The 15801-nt window shown below is 41.6% G+C and overlaps 1 protein-coding gene across 6 annotated transcripts in view; it reads left to right on the top strand.

Annotated features, from left to right (window-relative positions):
• LOC144527559 (endonuclease V-like) overlaps positions 1-15801 on the top strand; it is a 100386-nt gene that overhangs the window by 5483 nt on the left and 79102 nt on the right. For all 6 annotated transcript variants that reach the window (XR_013502835.1, XM_078265707.1, XM_078265729.1 and 3 more), the window contains exons 3-4: positions 3914-4085; positions 11011-11145. Coding sequence is in view for 5 of the 6 variants with exons in the window: in XM_078265707.1 (XP_078121833.1) it covers positions 3914-4085; positions 11011-11145 (307 nt within the window). In the remaining variant the exon portion in view is untranslated. The remainder of the gene's footprint in view (positions 1-3913; positions 4086-11010; positions 11146-15801) is intronic.

The raw sequence follows: 15801 nt of genomic DNA, 5'->3' as shown, positions 1-15801 counted from the left end.
TCCGTTTATATACCTGAACTGAACTATACATACAGTAACGTTACAACTGATATCACTGGAACGAAGCCACTTTGCTATCATTGGCTAACCTGAAGTACTAGCTTGGTAAAAAAAAACAACAACCAAAGTGCTCCAGAAGGTGCTGGCAGATGTCGCTACACTTGTGTGTCCCTGTGTTGTTGTAAGTCTTCTGCCGGCAGCTCTGGACGTGTGACACCAGTCCTCAGCAGCAATTGATTTGTGAGTTTGTATGACAAGGCCAGTGATATCACCATGATTACATATGTCCTTATGCCGCCTGCTCTGAAGTGTGTGTGTGTGTGTGTGTGTGTGCGCGCGCTGTGGAGATGAGGACAGCGTGTTGTAGGGGTGCACGATATATCGACTCAATATCGTTATCGCGATGTCACGTTGCGCGATATTATACTGAAAGTCTCGCGATAATTACGCAATATTTTGTTTGCGTTGTATTCCGCCCGACAAAAGAGTATAGAAGCAACAAGAGGCGAAACTCAATAGAACGTTGTGTTACATTCAGTCCAAGATGGCGGAGCTGCAGTTCCATTGAGTTTCGCCTCTTGTTACGTCTATACTCTTTGATGCACCTCTCGAAAAATACACATCACTTGGTAGCGTTGTATTTCCCCCGACTCATTTCCTGGTTCTCCTTCTCCATAAACAACATGAAATCAAGGAGAGGGTTAACTTTTCATGCTCCAGATTTCCCACCGTGGTCAGAAAGAACAGGGGAGACACTTTGTTTCTCTCACTAGGACTCTAGAGTCGCTACTCACTCCGAAGAAAATCGCCGTCACTCTCTCACTTCTTCCTCGCTCTACCACACACACACACATGCCGGCTCGACGCACACACCAGAGCACGTATAAACATCAGCTGCGTGGAGCCTCCGCAGAACCATAAAACCAAGCGAAAGAAAAGAAAGGGACCTAAAGAGAGAGCGAAGAGTGGAGCAAAAAGAACACAAAAGTAAGAAAATGAGTGTTGCTCTGGGAGACGACGAAATAACAGAGATCGAAAGGAAACTTTAGAGGCCAAAAGTAACCCTACAGTCACATTAGCTACAAAAAAGAGCGTCATGCACTCGCTTGTGGGCGCTACTGGGCGTGCCTAGCCTACACCTGGTTGCTTGGTAACAGTAAACAGAAATTCTCCGGTGCTACCTTAAACCACGTCTTAAAAGTTACTTCAGAGGTATTGTTAAGTCACAAGAACGATGTTTTTGGATTTAAAAGTATTTATTTCTCGATAAAAAGTAACACAATATATGAGATTAAATGCCAAACATATCAGATATATACATAAATACGATGTCCTGAAGCGTTTTCCGCCATCTTGAATTATTTTCTTAGTCTCCATCGAGCCACTGAAATATGTCACGCTGCGTTCACGCTGCCTTCACTCTGATTGGCAGTCGCTCGTGGCCAAACGGCCACTCCCATTGAAAATGAATGGTAGCCTGTCGCTTTGTCTCTGTCTCTTGTAGCTAATGTGACTGTAGGGTAATGCCTCCTCCTCGGTAGCTTGGAAATACTTTGGCTTTAAGCCAACAGATGTGCATTGCATTGTTTTTTATACTGTAGTGTATATACAACCAGTACAACATGTCCCGTTCTATAGACATGCTCTTTTTTTATTTATTTTATACTGTCCAACCAGTAAAACATGTCCTGTTCTGTAGACACGTACCAGTCCAATATGACATAATAAAGTTGAAATAAACCTTGTGTTATAAGAAAACTTGTTTTATTTGTTATAAATCTATTTTGATGCGTTTTCCCATAACTTTGGTAATTTTACATATGTTTAAAAATATTGAAATTAATATCTATTGCAATATTCATTATCGATATCGCAATATCACATTTTTTCAATATCGTGCACCCTTAGAGTGTGTGAAACCCCACGTGAAGATCAGCTGCCCTGGGTTGCGTCAACTAACTCTGGGGCCTCATTTATCAACCGTGCGTACGCACAGATGTGTGCATATGTAATGCGTAAGAACATGGCCACACAATATGAGATGTCTGGCCATGCTTACTAACAGAATATAGTGGAAGTAAAGCGATACTACAAATAAAAATAATTTAAAGTGACTATATGTAACTTTTCAGTGTTTCTGAAACACTGTTATTTTTCATATAATGATCTTAAATGACCTGTAACAGCATACGAGACTAACAGTGAAAAGAACACTATTTTTACGTAGTTTTTTCATTAGTGCCATTGCTCGGGTCCGATTTTTCCCACAAAGTCGAAGAATGATTTACGGCAAGTAGACAGCACTACAGAGCACACATTCTGGTGGGTCACAGATTTCTTTGTAACACCGGAAAAGCCTGTTAGCGTATCCAGCCAGGTAAAAGGTGACAGTAAATTTCTTTATATAGGCTAGGCCTAGTTGTATTTTTATTTTATTGTAGAAGTTATCTGCTGTAGTTATGGCTGATACTGGGGCATGGCCATCACAGAAAAGAAGGAAATTAAACGAAGACGACAGGCGAAAACGCGAGTCAACCTAGGCCGGGCTTTCAACAGATGGAGACAATTACGCGATTGTAAATGATTCCAAAACCGACCCCGAATTGGCCCTCAGGTATGTAATATGTCTATTTCATTCATAAAATAACTTTACAATGCGCGACGTGGTTGTAGGTCAGTAGCCGACATTAAATTACGCCCCCCCTTCCATTTAGCGCGGACGTTTTATTCCTTTTAGTCCGTGTTGGCCTACTATTTTCTTTTCCCTTGTCCCCCTGTACTTGTGTAAAGCGTCCTTGGGTTTCATGAAATGCGCTATATGAAAGCAATACTAGAGCACTTTTCCCGCTTTGGTCCCCCTACAGGTTGGAAGTGGAATTGTCCATTCCATTCCATTACATTATGCAAGTTTGCCGGATCGGGTAGCGGATCTGTAGTTCGAATGAGACATTACGACAGCGGTAATGGACAATTCCGCTTCCAACCTGTAGGGGGACCGAAGCGGGAAAAGTGCTCTAGTGTTGCTTTAATCTAAGTTATTATTACGTTCGTTGCTACAACTAAATCTTAATGCTTTGGCTCGCGAGACACAGTGACGGTGATAACGTTGTTACCCGGTTTAGCTAACGACACATCCAAAGTAGGCAAAGTCACCGTAAGCAACACTTGAAATGCAACGATGCGTCTGTAACTTATTGTTTTATTGTAAATTAATTATTTTCTGTCTGAGCAAAACATTCGTCGCAACTATATGACCTCCCAGTTAACACTAACTCAGTAATCTACATTGGGTAATACAGCAGCGTAAAGAAAAGATCTTTACAACAGCAGGTGTGGTAAAAACACTACTTGTTTTTGGACTACACTTGTCCAAAGGGGCCACTAGAATCAACACAAACTGAAAGTTACATATAGCCACTTTAAGAGTGTCACAGTATGCAGTTAGCAATCAACATCACATTCACGTGTCCTGTGTTTCCTTTCATTAGACAACACTCATTTAGTCATTTGTCTATTTTTAAACAGACAATTTGCCTTCTCGGTGTCACACGCTATAAAAGACAGCTGTCACAAGTGTTGGTAAAGCTGGAGCAATTAGGCTAGTCATGCAAAAACACCAAACACGTCAGACATTATGATGTGGTACCACCAGGTATGTTTTTCTGGTGTAAAATTTAAAAAAAAATCACAGCCAGCCTTAAAACTTCTGTAATATGTGTAATCGTAGAATGTAAACTCTAATTGTTTTTTACTCATAAACAAATCTTCATCAGTGTTCTTAGCAACTGATTGAGTCATTGTGATATTGATAGCTGTTGCCAGTCTTGTGTTTAGATTTGACATCTGGATTACTGTGTTGTTATTTGTTCCCTGTGATTGCACTGTGAGACTCAGGAGTGTGTCCTGTGTGCAGCGAGCAGGCCCGTCTCAGGCAGCAGGTGGTGGAGGAGGACACTGAGGACTGGCAGACGAGTCCAGACTTCTCGGGCCTGGAGAGAGTCGGAGGGGTGGACCTGTCCTTCATCAAAGGGGACGATGTCAACGCCTGCGCCCAGCTCGTGGTACTCAGCTACCCGGACCTGGAGGTGAGCTGTCCCCTCACTATACCCAGTAGTTATTACACATGAACCTCATTTCATTTCATTTATTTTAGTTATAAAGGACATTGAATCAACACATCTGTAAATGTGCCAGTGTTAGCCAGCTGGCTAATTTTCAACTGTAGTCCTTTGGCCAGATGTTTCGAGACCAGAGCGACAGGAAACATTAGTACAGGTTGAAATGTACAGACAGAAGGCAAGAAGATAGCATAAAGACAGCTAGAGCAACAAATAAGCTTTCTCAAGAAGCCATGCAGAGCGACAGGAAGTAGCAGGACATTAGTACAGTTACACATCAATAGGATCTACATTCAGTACAGGAAGCCATGCAAGCAACAACAGACAGTCAATTAACACAGATTAGAGCTATCTTCTTGCACCATGCAGCCATACAAAGCAGTAATAAGAAATGATGCTGAGAAAGTTAAAGTACAAGCCTTTTATACATACCCAGGCCATGCAGAGCTGACTATATCTGACAACAGCAAGACAAAAGACATCTCTAAAGCTCTGTTGGCCTCCAGTGGTGACAGGTGGGAACAGAATGCATTTGCTGAGTCCCGTGGCACAGTGTTCTACCACTTACATATTTTATATGACAGAACCTGCATTTGCCAGGCAATGTCACATTTTCACAACAGAGACAAGAAAGATCACCGAACATATTCAACATGTAAAATGAAAATATATACAATATATCGTCGCTTTTGGGTGAAAACTTTGTATGTCCAAAAGCGTTGTTTTTAAGGAAAAAAAAAAAATTGGATTGAGCTATTTACCTCAAATGATGTCAGACGAAATTGCCTCGTCCCTGTTTAAATATTTGTTAAACCCGCAGGCAAACGTAAAGGGTGACCAATAGCATTTATTTATGAAAAAAAAATGTAAAGGATGACAAACGGTGAAGATATATTGACGTAAAACACTATCACAATATTAGATTTGGCCTTTAAAGTAGTCTTGCTAACTTTCTTTGTTTGATTGTTGAATGCAAGGCTTCATCACTGTAAATGTACAGTACTGCTTCTTTATGAATCCTTAAAGCTAACTGCATGTAAACACTTTACTCAAATGACTCATTCTTTCACCAAGGCTGTCTGGTGGGTTTTGGCAGCCACTGAAGTAATTTGAAATATTTCTCTCTCACCTTAGATCATTTCTCGTATTACTTTCTGACTACGACCCTCTGATAATGAACTTCCTTATAATAAAACAGATTCTATTTAAGCTGTGTTTGTTGCCTGTCCAGTGATCCTGCCTACAATTTTTTGAGTTTCCTTTATATCTGACTCTTAAAACAAATGGGTTTTTGTTGTCCTGTGTTGATGTCCACCTGTTGGTTGATGGGATTTTCTCAGAGGATTTTTAGGAAACAATGTCCAGCTGTACCCTCAAGTACCAGGGACCAACTATGTTTCTCAGAGCTGTTGCTTCCTCCTGTTTTCCTATTTCCATATTAACTTAATTACTTAAAGGAGAATTCCGGTCGATTTCAACACGTAGCTCTGTTGTTTGTAAATTTGGAGTGCTGTCAGTAGCGAGAAAAACGAAAAAGAATCGGTGCTGCCTACACCGTGTTATCCTCCTGCTAGATTTTGCAGCCAACAGGCTTAAACAGGGCAAGTTTTAGACTTGTTTTTAGCCTCTTAACATGTTCAAAATGTCATTACAAGTGCCTACCCATGTGCAGTTATTCCTAACGAGGGAACACATCAAATTTGACTGCAGTAGCTGTGACAGAAATGCATAAAAGTTGTGTTAATCCATACCTCTGTTTATTTCCTGGTTTTTGGTGATGTCCACACTAGTCGTTTGCCGAACTCATACAATCTAATTATATTCCAAAACGTATTTTTCCCCCGTGGTTTTTGCCGTGGTTATTTCCATAGTAATGACTGTAGCAACAAGCTGTAACCTGACCCCAGCTGTTTTTTGTTTTTTTTTACTCACAGACTGTCAGCTGAGCTGAGAGAGAGACCAACACGGGGATAATAACGAGATTGTGTCAGTGTAGAATATCAGCTCAGATGGATAGTTCATTCCAAGCCGATGTGCAATTGCACAGTTCTATTAGGAAAAAGTAAGAATATGTATATTTTTACAAGTAAAGTTGAATAAGTAAATTGTAAAAATAAGTACATTTTACAGTTCTATAATATATTATATATACAGTGGTTTTATAACATAACAGTACACATTTCATTTGTGCTTTTGTGTCTTTACTTCAACAACAACAAAAAGGAAATTACAATATCACAATCTAGACACAATCAATGTAAAGTATGTACAGTGCAGTGTGTGGTTTTATACATAATCATGCTGCAACATAGTCTGAAGTGTACAAAGAAAAAATTGTTCAGTACTCTTTTCCTAGGTCTAGAACATGCTCATTTAACACAAACTCGAACCATTTTCTCATATTCTTCCTGATCTAACTCCGTCTGTCAGCTCTGTGAGCTTCTCTCTGCTTTCGCCAACAAGCTCCACCGTTGCTATGGTTACCTTATGCGCATGCGCGATAGCTGTTGAACTTTTGAATTCCAGCCGGCCACTCTGCAGGCTGAGCTGTGGTGTCAGGTTACAGCTCGTTGCTACAGTCATTACTATGGAAATAACCACGGCAAATCGTTATTTTGGGGGGAAAAATGCTAATAGACAGATAACACCATAGACAGTATATAAGAATGGACCAACAGATCCCGTTGCTCTCGACGCAGACCAGTGAAGGCCTTTAGAATCACTTTTCCAGTGATGGCTGAGCACTCCAACTGAGAGAGACGATGTAAATGTGACGTGAGCAACCTGTTTGAAAGTTGGAAGTCTTCTGGTAGCTGTGTCAAGAGAAATCTCAATCATTCCCAATCTTGCAGAGACGGAGAGTGTAGGTATATGTAAGGAGATAACATGGAAACAGGCTAATTGTTGCTAACTAAAATGCTAGTTAACATTAGAAATTAACTTAAACAGCTAATGTAAGTCCAAACTGCCTGCGATCTTCTCCTGTACTGTACGGTAATTCCTCTACTATGCGACAGTAAGTCCCGTGGTTATGACACAATCGTTAGCCTATTTTTACAAAAACGTCTGCTACGGAGCCATAACGGGAGATACAAGGTAATGGAGCCTTTTATACATTGTTGTGTTTCTTTAGAAATAAACAATGGTCAAATGGAGTCTTTAAACGCTTCAGATGTAAAGTTATTCACTGTCAAACTGACGTCAAAATGAATGGCAGTCAATGGAATGCTAACGGGAGGTGATGGCTTGTTAGCATCAAAATGGCGCCATAGGAGGTTTGCGTTGTGAGGAGAAGCTTACCCCCTTGGATAACACGGTGTAGGCAGCACCGATTGTTTTCGTTTTTCTTGCTACTGACAGCACTCCAAATTTACAAACAACAGAGCTACGGGTTGAAATCGACCAGAATTCACGTTTAATGTTTTTTTTTCTTTTACAGCACATACAGCAGAGTACACAACCTTAACATCTGGCATATTACACATTTACGTGTACTGTATAGAGTCAGGTACTCCTTTTGTCCTAGCTAGACAAAAGTGGGACCTGATTGACTAGATGCATAGAAAACATAAGTTAAACATAAGAGGAGGACAGGAGGATCACCAATATAGAATCAAAACAAATGTGGTTGGGGGTGTTATACTATGCTATAGAAATGCCAAATAATTAAATTATATGAAGTACCTGTGAAAAGCCAGGTATTTTTTTAAATACTCCAAAACGACCTTCTAATCACTTGACCCCTGAGACTCCCTCTCATGGGTGTAATGAATTTTAATATTCTCAACCAAAAAAGTTGGTGTCTAATCTCATCCAACTACATTTTTTTTTTAAGCCAACCGAAGCACTTAAAATTCTTGCCAAGCATAAAAAGCAGTCTTAATAAACGGGGACCCGAGCTTTAATTTACAATACAGCTCACGGTCTTGTTAACCGGCTGTTGTTAAAGTGACCTTGGCAGTCCCAATTTTTCATTTCATTTCCTTTTTTTTGTGTGCAGCCTTTCACACGCATTCCTCCTCCCTGTTATTTATCTGTGCATTAGCATGGGCTGCTGGCATCTTCTCATTATGTAACCCATTATAATTAATGACATTTGTCACTGTACGTTGTTGATACACGGACCCAACAAGGCTAATGAAATGTTCAGATATGCTGTCCAATAATAGGATTATGTTCCCTGCTTGATTTCATTTTACTCTAACACTGCCACCTACGGCTATTTGTAACATGATGCACACAGTGTGTCACAGAAATATTTGCCATTGACATAACTTAACACCTTCTATGCACGGTTTCAGTTCAACTTACAAAGGCAGTTACAAGTAGTATTCAGATCCTTTACTTAAGTACTAATACCACACTGAAAAAATACTCTGTTACAAGTAAAGGTCCTGCATTGAAAATGTTACTTAAGTAAAAGTATGTAAGTATCATCAGGAAAATGTACTTAACGGCTGACCGTTGGACTGATCAGTTGGCTCCCCAAGGTCAAAAAAATGCCTCGAACACACCGAAGCGACGCCGACTTGAGTGTACGTTCTGCGCGTGCGCGAGACGCATTACGTCTCCATAACAGCAGGCGGCGCTAATCTGTATTGTCGGCCAAAAAATTTAAACTGGAAATGACGGAACGTCTCTCTAGACCTAGTAAACGCAGAGCATGCTGTCGTAAGTCATTGTTTTCATCAGAGTGTTGATAGTAGTCAAGAAGGATCATTGTTGTCATTACTTGCTGAACAGAAGAAAATACGATGGCTAGTAATAAGAAGATACTGGCGTTGTCAGCTCCGGTTTTCTCGTGCACTGATTCGCTAGTCAAGGGCTAGCACTTCCCCAATCAAATTGGTCATTGAGTCCGACTGCCCACTGGCCGATTCAACAAGTCAAATCGGCCCAAATTAAACCCGACGGCTCCTCCTACTGATGACGGCACGGAACACACTGAACAGACTCGAGTCACCGACCTCGCCAGGCTGTCCGACGGCCGATAATCGGGTTGGTGTGTCAGCGCCTTTAGTGTTTAATCCTCTAATCATTACAGCTGGATTTGTACCTGCTCTCAAGGCAGGTACAGACCAACTGACAGATGTCTTCACACAAACTTCCAACCTGTCACTGTTACACATTGTACATTCTGTAGTCCCCACATGTTTCGAGAAGACCACCGTTGTCCCTATCCCCCTCAAAAAAGACCAAAACCCTCTGCCTGAACGACTGCAGCCCAGTAGCCAGTGTTGTAGTACTCCAGATCGGTCTTGGTCTCGAGACCGGTCTCAAGACCACCTTTTGAAGGTCTCGCCCCGGAATCGACCGCATTTTTACTCTCTCTGTCTCAGATAAAGAGGACTCTGGATTTTATTCCAAGACCACAACTGCCTTTTTGATTATTTTCAGGCATTTCACATGATACACCTATAGCAATACAAGAGGTGAATGAAGAGGAATCTTAATTTTTTTTTCTGTGGGTGTTTGTTTTATGGGAATGTGGATCTTTAAGATCAATTCCAGGAGTGCCTATAGTTAGCATTTTCCCCATTTTATCGTGGCATGCAGTGTGGGATTCGCCCTGGTCTGGTCTTGGTCTTGGTCTTGACTCTGTCTCAATACACCCTGGTCTTGGTGAGGACTTTGTCTCGGTTTAGGTGGTCTTGACTAGAGATGTTCCGATACCAGTATCGGTATCGGCTCCGATACTGCCTAAAACGCTGGTATCGGTATCGGGAAGTACTGGAGTTTATGCACCGATCCGATACCACGTAATAAAGCCCTAAAGAAAATCTATGTTAACGTAGTTTATTTATGTTCTTTTTCCGTTATAACTGACTGTCAAACTGGATAATTAAAGAAAGTTCTGTGGCATTCATTGTTCATGTTTCACAAAGAGTTCAACCTGAGCCAGACTGATAACAAAGATAGAAATAATATCACATCCATACAGGGATAGTAGTATACACTTGTTAAAACATAATAAAATATATGACACACTGGTATCAGATCAGTACTCGGTATCGGCCGATACGCAAGTTCAGGTATCGGAATCGGTATCGGGAAGCAAAGAAATGGTATCGGAACATCTCTAGTCTTGACTACAACACTGCCAGTAGCACTCGCCTCCACCATCAGCCAGCAGCCAATCTCATTGTGAGAAGTATGAGGAAGTATGGATATTAACTTTGTGATATGGTCCAAACAGACGGCAACATGCAAAACATTCAGCTCAGAAATGACAAGTGATTGTGTCACAGAAATAACGCACAAAGGCAGACCTGATTTTCTTTTTTAAATTTTGCTTTTACGTCTTCTGAAGTTTATTTGAAAGTAATAAATGCCAACTTAAAAGAGCATTCAAAAAGAGGGCACCGTCATGAAACCAAAAGAATTGAACATAAACATTTTTTGGTACTGATTTTTTTACCCAAAGCAAAACACAGACCATGAGATTTACAGAGCAACATATGCATGCTGTAGCAGACAAAATCCATGTCATATCATTTTAAAGCTATATCATTTATAACAGTGTCCACTTCTGAACCCAGCAGGCAACTTAAACAGCAGTCTGATGTTCAGAACATGTTCACAGCCTTAAATCAACAAGAAGTAACAGATGTTTCATTTTTTTGCTCCAGATGGGGGATGTTAGTGATTATCTTGCACAGCTTGTGTGTGCGTCTGTGGACTCACCTTTACTTATGCACTGGGGCGGATGCATTTGTCCCAAGCACGCAACACCTGAACACAGACAGAAGCTCCACCAAACCCAGTGCTGTTGTTACGCTGAATTGAATGAGACACTGTTATTCAGGGTGTGTCACAATGGGCGAGCTGCTAGGGGATCAGTGTACCAACCTGTGATATTAACATGTGTTTGTGGCCTCTCATCTTCTCCCAGGTGCTGTATGAGGACAGTCAGATGGTGACCCTGACTGCCCCCTACATAGCTGGCTTCCTGGCCTTCAGAGAAACCCCGTTCCTCCTGGAGGCTCTGCAGCGGCTGGAGAGGAACCACCCCAACCTTCTGCCTCAGGTCAGCTTTTGCACACACACAAACACACACACACACACACACACACACACACACACACACACACACACACACACATACACACACGCGCACTAGTGCTGGGAAAATATCTAATTACCATTATTTTGACTGATATTGCGATTGCGATATGATTCACAATATTGGAAGAAAAGGTCATTTTTGTATAATTATTCTCATTTTCATTGTAATATTAAAATAAAAGATTTATAGTGTGTGGTGCCGGTGCACGAACTGGTGCCTGAACGGAAATATATATATTTATAATGTATATATATATATATATATATATATATATATATATATATATATATATATATATATATATATATATATATTTATAATGTATATAATATAAAAAAACGAGCACAAAACGACAGTTGGTGACATTAAAGAACGGCTTGTTTATTGCTAAGGCCATATGGTCACAATTAAATTATTTATTAATAATGTAATAACAATAACTTACAATGACTTATTTCACAAGTAAATTGCTGGTAAAAAACAAGCACCAGATGGGAAAAGGGTATTTTACAATAACTTCAAATGCACCACAAGGCTGGTGAGTTTCAAGTGAACGCACCGTCTGTGTTTTTCCGACGGCAGAAAAACAGTCAGACTGTTATGTCCTGGTGTTGGAAATACAGTCACACTTTACACCGCTTAACGTAAGCTGTCAGTATTTTAACCATTGTATCTAACGGTAATGTAGCGTCCCGTGCAGCGATGCTTCTGAAAAAAGTCAGGCACCGAAATATTCATTCTTGTTCGGTCTCGTTACGACCGTTTACGTCGGAACCGGTGCCCTATTGGCACCACGTTTCGGTACCCAACCGTAGTTGTGAGGATCCGTACCGAACAAAGATTTTTTTCTTTAGTCTGTAGGATAGGATTTGTAGGCTGGGACGTCTCAGCAGCATGATATTTAAGGCAGAAGGGTTTGACACATATTTTGCCCAATTATTGCCCTCCCCCCCTGCGATTTGGATATTGCGCTAGTTCATATTGTGATTTCGATAAAATTGCAATTAATTGTGCAGCCCTAACACACACACACACACACACACACACACACACACACACTCTAATTGGGTCATATTCAGTATTTATCACAAAATTACATTGCTCAACCTGTTAACAGGCTGTTTGTTGTAACTGTAGTTAGTAGTCAGGACATTTCCTGTTAGTGGAAAAGTTCATTGAAAAGTTCATGAAGGTCCTAGAGGAGTACCTGAAATGACTTCAGGCCCTTGGTATAATTGTAAAAATGTTGAGGTGTTAGACTTGATTTGGGTCTTCTTTGTGAAACTTATGTGTGGAAGAATATGCGAAAGGTGTTGATGCTTTAACATTAAGATATTTTAACTTGCTCCCAAGGCGATTTTCGTTGCGTGGCAAGTCCTTTTGATCCCTGATTTTTGACATTCATTCATTTCGCTTGCATGAAAACAAGCGTCTGCAAATCTGCACCTACCCTAACTCTTCACACAAGTGATTTGGTTTCAAATAAGTCTTCATTTTCAACACTTTGGGAAGCATGCTCCTATGCTTTCTTTCCGAGAGCCTGCAAGCACAGAGCTGTCAACGTCATCGTACTCAAGAATATACCGCAAACCCAGACGTAGTACTGAAGGGGAAGGAAAATTGAGCGGAAGTAGGTAGGAGGGCGGAGCCAGGCTATCTGACACCCCCACAGGTGATTTCAGTTATTCTGGCTGATTAGATCTCTACTCAGGTTGAAGGTGGGTCGGCGCTTAGATGGGAATTTACTAGGTCACAGCTCTTTTCTACCAATAAGAATGTCATTTGTCCTGCCCTAACAGGTGCAACAAAGCTAACAGGAGACTTAGGAAGATGTCGGTCAATCAGTCTAAACACACCCACACAATCTGGGAAGAGGTCTAATTAGCCAGATTAACTGAAAACACCTGTGTGGTGTTCAGGGCCTTTACTTGTGGCACCAGAGAGAAGCTACTATGTATCCAGACGGTTCATCCTAGAGGTGGTCAGATACCATTTTTTCCTTCCCAATACCGCTTGAACTTGCGTATCGGCCGATACCTATTACAGATCTGATACCAGCGTGTTAAAACATACGCCATAGGACCTTCTTTTATTATCCGGTCAGTCCTAACGGAAAAAAAACATAAATAAACTACTTTAAAGTAGATTTTCTTCGGGGCTACATTACATGGTATCGGTGCATAAACTCGATTACTTACCGATACCAGTATTTTAGGCGGTATCGGAGGCTTTTCCGAGACTGGTGTCGGTATCCGAACATCTCTAATCCCCAAAACAGTGGGCACAAGAAGATGTCTCAGTCTCCTTGCTCACCTTTGGTGGTGGTGTTGTTGTTGAAGTAATTTAGAAGTCTTCCTGAAAGAATTTGCGCTGAGCTTCATTAGAATCAGTAGTAGCTATGACATGCTGACATACTTACTGTAAGCATGCTAATGTTACCTGCTAACTCTAGCACTTCGGCTCACAATGCTAGGCTTAATTTTACAGCACAGATGAGACTGGGAGAATTTAGTCTTTTTGTTTTTTAAATATCCAGGGTTAACTCAATGGAAGGGATAAGTGAATGGAAATTCTGGACTTTAAAATGAGTTCTAAATTACTGACACACCCAACAAGACTGACAACTTACTGACACTATTGGGCTTTTTTAAATGGTGTAAACGTTCCCTTACTTCACGCACATTAAAACCCGCTGAACGAATTGCAACCAGTGACAAAGCTCTTCTTTTCTCCCTCTCTCACTGTTCCTCAAAAAGGAAGCCTCTAATTCATCTTCACCCACTCACTTCTGTTTGTCACAGCCCACACCCTCGCTTTCTCTCACTCTGTCACCATGCACGCACGCATGCACACACACACACACACACACACACACACACACACACACACACACACACACACACACACACACACAGACACAGCTTTGTGGCACTATCTTTGTGGGGACCCGCCATTGACATAATGCATTCCCTAGCCCCTTACCCTAACCTTAACCATCACAACTAAATGCTTAACCTTAACCCTTACCCTCACCCTAACCATAACCTAAATCTATCCCTAATCCTAAAACCAAGTGTTAACCTTCAAACAGCCCCATTGAACTTGTGGGGTCCAGCATTTTGGCCCCACAAAGCTGTCGGGACCCTACAAGTATACTGGACTCCCGGTTTTTGGACCCCACAAATATAGTTAAACAAGCCCACACACACACACACACACACACACACACACACACACACACACACACACACACTGAGTTTGACTTCTACTGACATTTATCCCTGGACAGATGCAGTCACGCTCCCTTAATCTGCAACCTTTGACGGGAGTCTTCAAAATATGTCTGTAAAGTCACCCTTTGGCTTCTAGAAGTCATCGCTGTGGTCGGGCTGGAAGAGTTACGTCAGTGTGAGGATAATGTCTCTAAGAGTCTGCTAACTCATACTTTTGAAGCTCAGGATAAAGACACTGTGCTGTCTCACACTCTACGTGCTCGAGTGATATCAGGTCAGCCGAGTCCATGATCTCCTTTTAAGTCCGATTAAATAAAATGTTATCAGACCCATAGATCAGCTTGTTCACCATCTCCAGTTGTTTTTATCATGACAGAGTAGCTGTTAAAATGCTCTGCATGCGATCTGTTGCTGATTTTAATTAACGACACATTGTAGATGATCTGTAATCTGAAGGGATTTAGTCTCTCTGACTTCTAAACGTCACACTCATGCCACACTACATGTGTTCTGTACAGAATAAGCCTTTAAATCAGACAAATGGCAATCAAAATCCCTCCGATTCAAAAAGCGACAATAAAAAATCCCATCATGCCCTGGGTCTTGCAGTCGGTGGAAAGCAACTGCGCTGCCTGCCTGCCTCTCAAGACTGCGACTGCCTTGATCTCGTGAGGTCATCGTTGCCCACGTGTGCATGACACAAATCTAACCGGCACGCATTGGGCGGGGATTGCCGGTGATTGATTCTGCTCAGACCTGGCTCTTCTATTGTATCAGACAGTGGTAGCAGACTGTGGCGCTCAATCCCAATGCCCTTTCCCCCCCCCCCAAGCCCTGAACCCTCAGGGACTAAATTGACGTCATCTGGTAAGTGCTTGAGTGCGAGAGGCTCGAAGGGCTTGAAATGGTATAAATAGGAATGGGACATCACTTTGCGACATATTACGTTACCTTGACAACACCAAAACATGTTAGGTACAATTGTGGGTTTGGGACCTTTTTATTTTTTACTTTCTGCACGGCCAAGGCACTTAAGGGACCGACTGCCTGATTTGAGCGTCTTCCAGGCTCTTGCCTCACAGAGTGGATGAGGGGGGTCATTGTCTAATCATCAGTTTACTCATCTGACCAATTTTTACGTTAATCTTGATCGCTATAGCTACGCGAGTACTTTCGATAGAAAAACCCCCGACCCGAATCAGTGCAGGCAACACGGAGTAGCTGCAGCTACATGTACAAGCGTCCCCTGAGCTAAAACGGCAGTTGTTGGGGCAAGTTTTAGAGTGCATTTGTGCCTCTTAACAGACACAAAATGCAATTAATATGTCTGTGCCACATGAACAGGGCCCTTACGTGTCAACAAGATGCGTTTTCAACTCAGACA

Source organism: Sander vitreus, chromosome 2, assembly GCF_031162955.1.
Source record: "Sander vitreus isolate 19-12246 chromosome 2, sanVit1, whole genome shotgun sequence".
Taxonomy (NCBI): domain Eukaryota; kingdom Metazoa; phylum Chordata; class Actinopteri; order Perciformes; family Percidae; genus Sander; species Sander vitreus.
The sequence above is the reverse complement of the archived record's forward strand: the minus strand, read 5'-3'. Positions and strand labels throughout refer to the sequence as shown.